The sequence below is a fragment of the Notothenia coriiceps genome, unplaced genomic scaffold, assembly GCF_000735185.1.
Source record: "Notothenia coriiceps isolate Sejong01 unplaced genomic scaffold, NC01 NC01_scaffold00037244, whole genome shotgun sequence".
NCBI classification, from domain to species: Eukaryota; Metazoa; Chordata; class Actinopteri; order Perciformes; family Nototheniidae; genus Notothenia; species Notothenia coriiceps.
In genome coordinates, this window is record NW_011369945.1 from 3,860,734 (window position 1) to 3,874,707 (window position 13,974).

General features: G+C 40.9%; 1 protein-coding gene across 1 annotated transcript in view; it reads right to left on the bottom strand.

Annotated features, from left to right (window-relative positions):
• Positions 1–13,974, bottom strand: part of LOC104965200 (BRCA1-associated RING domain protein 1-like) — a 39,019-nt gene that overhangs the window by 21,670 nt on the left and 3,375 nt on the right. Inside the window, exons 4-6 of the mRNA XM_010794158.1 lie at positions 8,090–8,213; positions 7,343–7,475; positions 5,990–6,082 (exon numbers count right to left, since the gene is read on the bottom strand). Coding sequence (XP_010792460.1) covers positions 5,990–6,082; positions 7,343–7,475; positions 8,090–8,213 — 350 coding nt within the window. The remainder of the gene's footprint in view (positions 1–5,989; positions 6,083–7,342; positions 7,476–8,089; positions 8,214–13,974) is intronic.

Here is a 13,974-nt window from a genome sequence, read left to right on the forward strand (position 1 = left end):
TACGTGGACCTGTGATACTCCAATGATAAACCCTCGTGTCGTGTCCTGATAACCTACACGACGTGGTGATACCTATGTGAAATACACAAACACGAGAAGACTTAGGTTTCTTGTAAAATGGACGTACAGACAGACCTTCTCAAACCACGTTAACCAACCCTGATTATACGTCAACCGTGGGTTGAAAAGTCACCTTTGTAATACGATAAATATATACCAAATACTATATATATACGAACGACAGAATTAAGGAGGAAATGTGCGTTTGATTCACCTGTGTACACGTAAACCGAAACTGGTGTGGAGAAGAGACTTTAGTCCGACAAAAACCTTATTTGGGATTACGTTATAATAAAGACGTTGTGGACCTTACAGGACTTTCTTGGAGAAGTTAAAAGTACAATTACCACACACGGAAAGACAACCACACTCGTGTGGACGGAATGTAGACAGACTGTCGGTTTGACTACCCCTCCCACTGACCTCCTCCGTTAGAGTCTTTAGTTACCCGGACTGTCCGAAAATTATAATGGACGGCTGTCCTTCTAGCCATTGAGAAAAAAAGGAAGCAACCTAAATATGGTTCTACTTATGAATCTTTATTCCAACGATAAAGGGTCGGGTAGAGGGACCGTAAGGACCTTGGTCAGTGTTTCGTGCGTAAGTCTCTTCAGCCGAAATCACCTCGCTTTCTCTGAACGACATGACAGTTTCTCAAAAGACCGTGGAACCCACACCACACACACACACACACACACCACAACAACACACACACACACACACACACACACCACACACACACACACACACACACACACACACACACACACACACACACACACCACACACACACACACACACACACACACACACAAGACACACACACACACGAGGGAACAGAGAAAAGATATTTCGTAAATTTTCAACATTTTTCACACACCACCAAGACAGTGACATATGCTAAAACACACAAATCTGGTATAAGTCCGGGGGAAGATAAAAGGTGGTGCGTCCGACTCGAGCGACTGTGTGGCAGAGGGAGTACTGTTAGTGACACCGTAGAATAGACGACAGACAGGAACAAAAGACGCGTACGTCACCTCAAGAGACAGTGGATGAAAATGTCTTACAACGGAGACGACAGTTAATCGGCACGGGTTCGGAAGGGGACAAACCAAATACAAAGGACTTTGTGAAAAAGAAAACAATTCGTACGAATAGAGGTCAAATATAGTTCTTTTTGTCTGAATTAGACGGATTGTTACTAGGTGAGGGTCGAATCAGAAATGAGACCCCTACTTGTTTACCAAATCTAGGCAAATCAGGAGTCATGTGGACAGAGAATTTTCTTTACGAAGTTGTAAACCCTTTATGTGAATGGCCATGGCTACTTTATTCCTTGACATTAGAGTTACGGGTTGACAGATACAGAGTATGGTGAGCTTCCAAAAGTGAGAAGTACGGTTGGTAAATGGGTAATGTGTGTGTATGTGACCAGCATACCGCGGTTTCGTGTGTGTGTGTGTGTGTGTGTGTGGTGTGTGTGTGTGGGTGTGTGTGTGTGGTGTGTGTGTGTGTGTGTGTGTGTGTGTGTGTGTGTGTGTGTGGTGTGTGTGTGTGTGGGTGTGGTGTGTGCTGTGTGCTGTGTGTGGGTGTGTGTGTGCCGAACGGAGCCCCTCGGCTTAACCGCCAAGGCATTGAACGGTTTCCCGAGAGCTATACACCTGACCTCTTCGACCTTTAGCTTTCGACTAGAAAGCTAATCACCTGTTGGACGAGGACTCGGTGTCGACGGTATTTCGACTGAATAAATTATACAACCAGACGGATCCGGAATAATTTTACTAAAGTACAAATGTTCGGATACGTTTGATTGTCAGAACCCTCTGGTGAAGTCTTAAGAATTTAAGAGATGTACATACTGTCGGAAATGAAAAGTCACATAACAACGTAAGGTTGTGTCTATTTACCACAGTCATCAAATATCTTATTTAATTAATTACAATGAGTTATGTATGAGATATTTATCATTTTGGTCTATTTGACTATTACGACGTCACCACACGTTACAAAAATGTCTCGACATACATGTTTACCGAAGATCCCTCGTCCCATCAATGTCGATAATAAAATTTTGCAAAGGAAACAGCAACTTAGAACGGTGGGACTCGAGTACCTACCTTTACGACGTTTTTTCGTAGGTACCTAACTGCACACATGAAAAAGAAACAATACCCACTTTGATTGGTGGTAACACAAATATGCCCTATGAATCCCCTACAACAGTCCTTATACAATAAAAGAAAAGTGTGACGGTCTGGTTGACAAAAGGGAAGGAGTCTGACGTTCTAGGTGGTGAGACTTATATGTCCTTCAGGTAGAGTAGAGTTATTTTGTGAAGTTCGCGGTAAAGGGTTTTACAATTAGAAATGGAGAAGAGAATAGAAATAAGTTGATAAAACTGATTAGAAGGGATTTGGAGACAAGGACGGTGACGATGATAAGTTGGTAACTGTCCTCCTGTACACGTTGTACACGATAGAGAGACACAAGGATGTTCAACAAAAAGATCGTCTCCGACGAGAACCCGTGGACAGGTTAAGTGTGTGAACGAATAATCTACCTCCGTAATTATTATCCGTACCTTTGTTCCCGGAGGTGACACCCACTACAAAACCGATATGGCGTAAACGTGTGGACGTGTGTCGACCAACACCATTTATTCACTTACTAATAACTATTTCTTGCTCGACAACATGGTATCACTCAACATCACAGTCTTAACTGGAGGCCTTAAAGTATTTTCCAGGTTGGGATCATAGGTCACCAAAGTACATATTGGTTACTTCATGCAAGTAGACCGAAAAGTGAGTAAGTAACTGAGTCACTTCCTTTCCCCACCATTCAGAAAAGACGAGATTCAGAAAACACTTGCATTAATCGTTATTATACGATTACCTAGAGCCGAGATTTACCGGTCGCAGGCCTCGCTAATTGGCGGTCATAGAGGGGAGCAGAGACGGGTTCAGAGACCGTGCAAGGGACACTTCCTTCCGACAATTAATTCCGCCCCCTACTTATTTACATTAAATGTGAGCTGGTGTCCTGACGTCTGACACACACAGCATAATATACACACAATACACGACAGGTACTGTGCCACGACATTAGCACTGTTCTATATCTGTCGTGTGGTGAAATGGGAGTGGACAGTACGGTGGTGGTAGAACGAACACACTAGCTGACGGTTGTCACCTTCACAATAGTCCGAATCGAATTACGAGTCTATAGAAGTGTGGGAAAATATGAGAAAAGTTGTCACATCAAAATCAAAGTTATATAATGTTTGACAAAGAATAGTGGGGTGGTACCATAAGTCATTATCTTGTAAAGTCCCTAGACGGTCGTGTCCCTAGTACCACAGCACAATTTTTCGTAAAGAATAGACACTGTCACCCCCCGGGTAATTTTACACCATTGAAAAAAGGGAGGCTATAGATGTGAAAAAAGGTTATTTTGCAAAGACAGAAAATTCGTACGGAAAAACATTCCCTAATCTTATTTCTACTAAGAGATTTAGACTTTCTCACGACACGACAAGTGTGTCGTGATTAAACTGAACAATTTTGGAGTCTCTACTTCTCTCGCTCTCTACTACGAGCTTAAGACAATTCGACCTCTACGAATTTGTGCTCGACTAGTAATTGAGGTAGTGCGGACACCCGTAGAGAGAGACAGTTGTTGACGGTCGAGACGTTATGAATGTTAGAGCTGAGTTGTACTCGAAACAGAAAGAGGAGTGTTAACGGAACAGTGTGAGAAAATTCAGTTATATTAATCCGACATTTGAAATTGAAGAGAAAAAGAAACTACGGCATACACCCACCTCGTAAACCCAAGACGTCCGTCAACGCCTTGTATAGTCCGGTTGAATCGAACCCTGGTGCGTTTAGCCGCTTGGCGCGGTTCATTTGGGTCGGTGTGAACGCAGTCCGAGACCTCTGAAGTGAACCAAACAACCGGACTCTGGTGCATTCACACCTAATAGTCCGCTCTCTGGTGCGCACCAGACCACAGTTTGTTACATTGTTTCATTTTTCAGAAGGTTCGGTTTGCGTTCGGGCAAAACTCAAACGGACTATAAACTTTAAACACAAGTCATGTGCTCGGAAATGCTGTTCAACCATTGGTCAGACATTAAGGGGGTGAAAATGCAAATCCCGACAATTTCTAGCGGAGCCGCCGCCATGGAGCATCGGCACTTTCGGCAGGTTATTCTCATGCTGCTGTTAATCTGGAGATCAACAGACACTAGCGGCCCGGCATATGATTATATAATCAGACAACTGATTATATAATCATATGCATGATTATATACATACACATCATGCCGATCTAGATCCCTCCGCTTCGCGTCGGGCTCCTGATCAGCCTGTCGGTGTTCTTTTCCCCATAATGACCGCGTCGCATTATTACATGGCTTTGTTGAATACTCGATTCTGATTGGTCAATTCAGAACACGTGACACGTTGTTAATCCAGAACAGACAGACCGCTGTCAAACATTTATTGACCGTTGTTAAGGACGCTCACATCTTCACAAAGAAGTCTGTTCGATTTAACTGTATACAGTTTGGTTGAAAAGCAAACTGCATGCAGTTTGCTTTTCTAACTGACAAGACAAGAGCGACAAGAAAACAGCGGAGAAGTAAAGGCCCAGATACACCGGCCAGTCACCTGAGAAGTCGCCGACGCCGACACCGACTGTTGCGTCGCCGGACTCTCCTGCGTATTTGCCGACTTCGCGCACTGGAACACACCGCAAATCCGAGCCGAGCACGTATGAACTGCGCATGCGTGAGTGGCAATAACTCTCCTTACCAGCAGGCGGCGGTAGTGTGTATTCATCATTCAAAAGACAGAATCTGTTGATATGCTCTCCAGATTGACAACAGCATGAAAATAACCTCCCGATGCTCCATGGCGGAGGCTCCTGTAGAAATTGCCGGGATTTGCGTTTTTACCCCCTTAATGTCTGACCAATGGTTGAACAGCATTTCCGAGCACATGACTTGTGTAACAATTTTGCTTTTATATGGACTAAACAAGCGAGTTGTATGTGCATGTATTGGTAGTAATTACCCTTGTAATGCCGTTCACTGCCAAGCTTGCCGTGTCGCTGAACCCATTCTTTATGCTAAGCTACACTAACCAACAGCTCTGCAGAAGTCTCACAACTAGCATGAGAGGGGGATCAATCTTCTCAGACAATGAGTCAAATAAGCATATTTCTTAAAAGGCCAAACTATTCCCAGAAGCAGTACATAAGTAGGCTTGTTAAGTAGTCTACAGTGAGTATGGAAAATAAATTAACTGACATTTGTGCTCCTTTGTCTAATGATAAAATACATTATAAATAACCAAGGCACTTCAAAAACACTTCAAACTGTTACCAACAGTGAAAAACGCTTGAATAAAAGCTAAAAAAAGGTTGAATTGAGCCAGACGTTTACCCAAAGTCACGATGTCATTGACTTATGTTGTGTGATCGTGGGCTGCAGTAAGTAAAGAGAATGTTAAAACCATGTGCTCTTAATGAATCAGGAGCTGATATCCAAACATAATTGTCATTCATGGAGACATGGTGAATTTGAATCTCTCCGTTAATGTAGGAGAGAATGAGTTACATTTTAGTGTTTCGAACCCATCGTAAACATAATTAACTGAACATTATTTAGAGTTACATTTCTGTTTTGACGAATATGAAGATCAGTACATGAATACAATAATCCAAAGTCTGGGCTCAACTCTTTCATCAGAGTTTAAAAGAGAACGACAGCCCAAACATTAAACATTAAGGATATGTTGGATGAAATCAGCTCCTGTGTCACTGCGGTAGGAAGTCACACAGGTACCAACTGGAACATTGTTAAACATGACATCCAAAAATAGCCTCTGCAGAGGACTACTCCATCTCTCTCTATACTCACAGCTGAATTTGACAACCCAGCAGCCGGCAAGAAGACCCATGAGGGTGGAGCTGGTGGTGGGCATGTGTCCTTCTGGCACCACGACATGGCTCACTGGAGGAAGACACAAACACACACAACAGCCAAATGTATAAAAAGGCACAAATAAGTTGTGCTGCACAGGATGGTTCCTGCTTCTGCCCTCCAAGATGTTATCAGTGCACATTAAATGAGCTAGATAGATCAAGTGCTCCAAGATTAAACATTTATAACAGTATTAAGTGCCTTCATTTGAAATTCCGTCTATATTTTAGACATTGGCTTATTTTTTCTCTCAGCCCAGGTTAGATGAGTTAATAACACCTTCTGTACATCCAGAGAAAAACATCGGAGCACATCCTAACGCATTCCTGGTAATTCAACTACTTTGCCTGAGTGGAAAACTGTCAAGCAATTCAAGGCGACAAAAGGCCATGCAACGGCTTCTTTCAAAAGATGCTTTAGACTATAATTATATCTTAATTAAAATGTAAGCACAAGCTCATTGGCTCTTATTCAACAAGTGAGTAGGGTTGACAAGTACAAAATGAGCATAATTACTTCTCCAGGGCAAATCCATATTGCATTGCTCATTGACTGAGGATTTGTAACCTCAAGTTCAAAATGTGGATAAAGAAACATTTTCTGGAAGCACAAACTTTCCCCCCTACGGTCAGAGGAGGGAGAGTTGTGAGACATACTTCTGTTTTTCCATTAGTGCTTATTCGTCACTGACAGTACCTCCAAACATTTTATGAGGGATGATTTCAATTACTTTTGCTCTGTGGTGTTCTCCCAGCCATTACTATGCAACAGTGAAGGAGCTGCTGCATCACAATGATGTATTCAGCTCTAAAAGCACTTGTTAGTTACTGTTGAACCTTCATGAGCGATAATTCTAGAGGCTTTTATAATACAAGAGCTGTGTGTAAAGTGAGGCCTGTAAAGCTTGCCTTGTAGCAAGAGAATCCGTCAGATAGAAATCCCATCTCTTTGGTGGTTCAAGTACGGCATATCATCTTCACAACAAACATCATGACCAGGGGAAGACATTACCCCATGAATACAGAGTCCTTTGGTACTCGAGCCTGCAATTTACCCCTAATACATCCTTCAGTTGAACAGGGCATCCCGAGTGAATGGCAGTGAAAAGACTTTCCAGCCATTGTCCCTGTGTAGCAGCAATTGGCCCTTAGCTGCAGTTAATTTGCAGTGTTGCCCATGTGTCTCAAAAACCCATCAAAAAACAGTCATGCGTGATGTTATTTTAAAAAGGTGTCCCCCAGGAGCATTGAGGACGTTTAAGGAGGGGTTTCTGTACCGAACACACATTACCTGAGCCAGAGAAGGTGTCGGCCATCCTCCCTTCCAGTAGCTCTCGCAGTTTGGCCACTTGGAGCTGTTCCGCTTGTGACAGCTTAGAGGTCAGAAACACGGTCATTTCATCCCTCCTCACACAGTCGCTCACCTGAGAGAGGTCACGGTTAGTGAAACAATCTTGACCTATAATGCTCGTGTAATAGTACTCTAGGGTTAAAAGTAAGTGACATCATTCTCCAAATCGGCAACTTGATTTTACTTTCGATTTTAAAGGTCACGATTTGATTATCTTCTCCGATTTTAACATTTATTTTCCAGCACTGATGCCACATCCATCGTTCAATTCTGCATGTTGTGATAACAGATTTTGTGGTTTTATGCCCTGACAACTGTTGCTTTGTTTTTTAAAAATATAGATTGCAGGCTAATATATCCACTAAATACTTTGGGGAATGTACAACACTAAGGCCAAATAGTCAACTTTAATTTATTCATTTAAAATGTAATAGCAATAACTTATTCCCCACTGTTGACTTTAATTGCGAGCTACCGGTAAATTGTTGTTTATTTTCTGAGGAGCGAAAGGTTTGGAGAGAAAAAAAATACCAAAAAGGGAATTGCAAATCCTGCTTTGGATTCTAATGATGAAAATCAAAAGCTCATTGTGTTCGATATTCAATTTAGAAATAAGATTGTGACAACGTTATTTAAGAGTTGAAATGGAATTAAGATAAACATAACCACATCTCCAGGTGGACTCACCATAGAGAGAGCAGAGGGGCTGAGAGCTGTGTTTGCACATTGGTTCCCTTCTGAGGCTTCCTGGAAAATCTCCAGCATCTCTGGACTCGCTGCGTAATCTGCAGGCCGCTTTCCACACTGATTACTGTGAAGAAGAACATTAAAAAGTTATTACGTCAGTGTCTCGCAGGATGCATACACTTGTTGATTTATGCATTTGCGGCAACACATACCATCTGGTGAACAATACATTGTAGCATTATATTGCAGAAATATTTAATTTACTTGATTTTTAACCACAATTTACATCAGCACACACTTAGAGCAGGTACAATGTCTATGTTTTGTAGTGTAATTGGTAATTACTCATGGCAGCTGTGATAAGCCAAGGTAGTTTTCCTCAAACAATTAGAAATGTATGAATGTACAATGTGAAATTATACCACAAGCAATCCGATATCCGATATTGAATGAATGGTATAGAAGAAATGTTAACTGGACCAGATTAAAATAACTTAACCCTTATTAAAATAAAATAAAATATAATAGGAGGGTTCTTTTTTTAGGTTTTATCGACTCAGGCCTTATTTCTTGGGGAGGTTGTTTTCAGTCTTGGGGCACTGACAGCAAACCCTCATATTTGAACAACTTTGGACTCTAGAAGTGACAAAATAGTCTCTGCCAAAGAATCTCAAACATTGTTTTTACACAAAATATTGAAAATACAATGCCTTTAACCACATAATGATCTGCCACAGCACACTTCTCTGAGCATGTTCATTTTCAAATGCTATCCACATGTTCCTGTCTCTTGGTAACAACAAAGATACTTACATGCTTTGCTGCTAAATCCATTAACTAACTATAGTTATTATTAGAACTAAAATGCTATTGCTGTCCTGAGTGATTCACAATCTTACAAATCTTTCAGAGACACTAACACAGCATCAATGTTATCTTGCGATAGCTTTTAAAAGCATAGTCTTGTCCAACAAGCTAAACATTTCCTCGTATCATTTCATCACTTCAACCAATGGAACATTTGGGTTCTTCTTTTATAAATCACTGGCCAAGCAGGACACAAAAAATAAAATCAATATTTGCCATTCCAGAGCTCTAAGGAAAACACTTTGGCGATGTCACACTCAGCTTGTTCTATGAAACTGTGCACCCATGTGTGGTATTCACTTGTTGGAGCGTAATTGTTTGATATGAGGGCGACCTGAAATCTGTGTTCTTCTTCACTCCTATGCCATGTGACCAACCAACACATAGACCCATAGCATGCAACAAAAATAACTCATGGCTGCATAACACTACTGACGAGTGCTGACTTTTTAAAACCTTCTCAATTAAATACATGTATCTGGTGAGAAGCACATTTCCTTTATTGATTTAGTATAGCCATTTAACTGTGATGCACAATATCCTCTCAGTATAAAGTGTGTGTAATGGAGGCTCATAAGCATTATCATAAAAGCAGCATTAGGCAAGAGACTCAAAGAGAGGAAACGGCAACTATCCCCAGGTTACAAAAGATACAATAAAGAAACTTTAAAGAATGTGTCTTTAAGTTTAAAAGAGCGGCATGAGACAAGACTGAGGTCACCTTGAGCTAAGAGGGAGAGGAGGAGAAAAGAATGAAGAAAAGCCGACAGAGGAAGAGAGGAGCCTGAGAGAAGATCCAAGCCCAGCAGGTCTTCTCTAAAAGATTAGGCGTCAGCAAAGATAACACCTGGGGGACAATTAATAGGTCCACTGGTCCATAACATATTTCATTTGGATTCATACCCCTAACCCAATACACACACAAACAAACATAAAATGTCCTCAACACTTATACATATGCACACTCGCAAGCTGGTTTAGGCAGCCGCACGCGAGAAGAATATCTGGAGAAAAATAATAAAGCGTGGATAATTGTGCTGGAGGTGAAATCATAAACACTCTCCCACAAGCCTCGGCATTAAGTACACAAGTTGGAGGAAGGCGGTGGTAGCTCTAGAGGATACCCACTCTAAGCATGACTCTTATACTAAACGGGAGGAGGACATTTAAATATTCATTTCAGGCTGAACACAAATACAAAGTTCAGTGAAACAATAGCAGAAACATCTGAACACCAATACTGATTATTCTTCCATACCTGCTACTGTATGTGATCTGCTTTGAACATATTTCCCTTTATCTATATGGATTTTATTATGTTAAAATCTACATTTCTGTTTCAAATGCACCGGTCGTTAAAGAGAAGCTATTAGCTATTATTAATATGTTATGACTTGTATGAGCTCATGCACTCCCAACAGCCGACAAAGCTTTTGCACTGTGTCCGCTCAGCAGTGCGTCTTGAAAGAAGTCATACATCTAATGACGGAAAGGCGTCGGGAGCAACTGATGAGGCAGAGGGCGAGGCCTGAATGCATTTTTAATGAAAAGGTTCATTAGTTACATTTCCTTCTTAAACAATCCACTCTGAATGTGTCCTGACGGTTGGATCAGCTGGGTGTTACAGTTTATATCCTGTGATGCAGAGGATGACTCACCCAACGCCTCCATTTAACCCTGTAACAGCACTGTGTATTGTAATTGTTATGCAGAGGCCCTTCTATGATGGCCAAATGAAAAAAATAAAATAATCAAGAGTAGGCTTTGGTTCATGCTTTCTAGAAATACCCACAAACATTGTCATTCGAGCAGGAAATAGCCATCCATAACATAATGTCTGGATCAAAGTAGACTGTCTATTTAGATGTTAGAGGCCTTTCACACATACTGTAATCAGTATTGTATGTAGTGATGGAAATCCGTTGGCTAATTGCCAATTACAGTAAACATTCATTGCTAACTTTTTGAGACTGCCATTGCTTGTTTACCGTTTGACTCTGTGTGCAGTACAATTAAACCGATCCAGTGTATTGGCGTGCCAGTGCGAGGCACACAGGTGATGTTAATTAATGTCTGTATGGATTCACTGCTTCAGGCTTTGAATGGTCATTAGTACCGAGCCAATTGAAATACGGCTTGTTTTTCCCATCTCGTCAACACAAGTTAATTTTCATGCCGTACTGCACTTAGAATAACTAAATGGTGACAATCTTAAAACCTATAGTGTGCGGCGCAAACAAAACAAAAACAGTAATACATGTAAAACAATACTAATTTCAGCATTGTCCTTTGAGTTTGTGAACAAATGCTACCAGCTAACACCTTGCAGACCTCTCCCTGGCTGTCCTAATGGGCTGCATTGATGTTGATGTTAATGCTTAAAAGGACAGACTCATGGTCCGGAGCCCTGCTGTGCATGCTGAGCAGCTTCTTAGAAAATGCTTACACCTGTTGTTTTGGAGATAGCAGGTAATCGTCGACTGTTAAAAACACATTAGGATTCACTTAAGACTTCCGTCTGAACTTTATAATAACCTACAGAGCATATCAAATACTTTGGCTTAATAGGGAGTGATTTCACAGTCTCCAATTTTTTGAGGACAATGAATATATTCAGTCCAACAATGAACATCTAAAATGTGCATACACAAATATCGAAGAGCAACAATGAAAATCTGCAAAACCTGTATTTCCAAAAACTCTGAGCTGCGTGCCAATCATTCCATTTGGGATTGCATTGGCAGATGTCTAGTGTGTGTGTGTGTGTGTGTGTGTGTGTGTGTGTGTGTGTGTGTGTGTGTGTGTGTGTGTGTGTGTGTGTGTGTGTGTGTGTGTGTGGCTTGAGGCAAGGATTGCATATGTATTGCAATGCCCTAACACTGCCTTTATTTTTGCATTGCAAACGAGTAACAAGTTAGAGAGTTAAGAAATCTAAGACCTGGTGAGCAGGAACCGTCAAAGTAAAACAAAGAAACGAAGAAGGGACAAGACAGAGGATGATTGGTACGCAATGGATGCAAAAAGAGCACTTACTGACCAACATGGCCGCCCTGATCATCTAATCTATTGATCGCATTTATTAACCAGCATCCTCTACCTCGTTATCGATATTGTGCTACCCCACCTCCGCAGGCAGGAAATGCTGATACAGCATTAACTGATTGACAAACGACTTATCTGCATCATTCGATTTCCTTAGCTCCATCCACCTACGTACTGCCCTAGCACGTGCCTGTCCTTGATAATAAAGAGCTGAATGCCTGGTACACTGACGGGAAAACAGGCACTTGAAGATTTATTTAAGACAGGGAGAATACGCACTGGTCCGGAATAACAAAAGAGCCGTTATGATATGATGCAATGTAATACAATAGGGGTGCAATAGATATGAAACTACATCAAGTGTTTAGTCTTTGTTGGCATTTCTGCTCAAGTCGTCAAACTCAGTTGAAAGGTTTTATATGATATTCTGTCCACCTCATTTATTTATACGTGACAAATGATTGGCATCCAATACATCAAACAAACTTTTTCACCCAACAATAATTTTAACTTTTACCAATTATCTAAGTATTTAATGCAATATTGTTGTACTGGATTCAGGGTTGTGTGTTTGTCTGTTGCAATAGCCTCTTCAAATATAATAAAATGGTATTTTCATAAAATAAGTTTTGACACAAAATGAATAACCTCAAATGCAAATTTTCAGGTTCATATTTGTATATTTACATGCTTTAAATGTTAAAAAATATATACTTTGTTTTTTCTCATACTGCCAGTGCTGAAGCACCTCTTTTCACCCTCTGTCTGAAACCAGAGCCCAGTCTGCTCTGATTGGTTCGCTGGCAGGCTCTGTTGTGATTGGTCAACTGCTTAGAGTTGTCCCACATCTTAGCCTATAACGTACAATGTGTTGGAATGCCAGCTAATAGAAGGTTGATTGTGATATAGCCATGTTATGTTACACAAGTAAACAAAGGAGTCTAATCAAGGCCACACACTTCGAGGCTCCCCCGCGTAAATGCGCAATAGCTATAACGACGATGGGGTGGAGCGTCGTCCTTTACCGACTATGTCGTAATTGGACCTAAACCGGTTTGCTGAATAACGTAGTAAGCTAAAGGAATCGAGAGGTAGGTGGATGCATGACGGGATCGTGCACGGACGAGGAACTATTATTTTCTCGACTTACGGACCATGTGACTTCCTTTTGTCCGTGAACTTTAAAATAAATTCTGTCCCTCTTATGCGTGGACCAGGCCTTATGTTTTCTCGTCAATACTATACTACGTTAAATGTTATTCCCCACGACGTTATCTATACTTTGATGTATTTCACAATCAGGGAAACAACCGTAAAAGACGAGGTTCAGCAGTTTGAGTCAACTTTCCAAAATATACTATAAGACAGGTGGAGTAAAATAAATATGCACTGTTTACTAAACCGTGGTTATGTAGTTTGTTTGAAAAAAGTGGGTTGTTATTAAAACTTGAAAATGGGTTAATAGATTCATAAATTACGGGTATAACAACATGACTGAAGCCCAACACAAAAGACAACGTATCGGAGAAGTTTATATTATTTTACCATAAAAGTATTTTATTCAAAACTGTGTGTTTTACTTATTGGAGTTTACGTTTAAAGTATCCAAAGTATAAACTAAAGTATGTACGAAATTTACAATTTTTATATATGAAACCAAAAAAAGAGATGACGGTCACGGACTTCGTTGGAGAAGAGTGGGAGACAGACTTTGGTCTCGGGTCAGACGAGACTAACCAAGCGACCGTCCGATTACAACACTAAGCCAGTTGACGTATATTCCATACATGGGTGTAGAATCGGTATATTGCATGTTACTCACAACCTACGGTCGATTATCTTCTAACTAACATCTATATCGGTACAATTACTAATGTGTGTTCATTTTGCCTCAGATTAGTGTCCGGTGTGTGAAGCTTCCTTTCAGTGTAGAGTATGGATTGTAGCCTGTGTGTTCGCTGCGCCTCCTTTGCTTC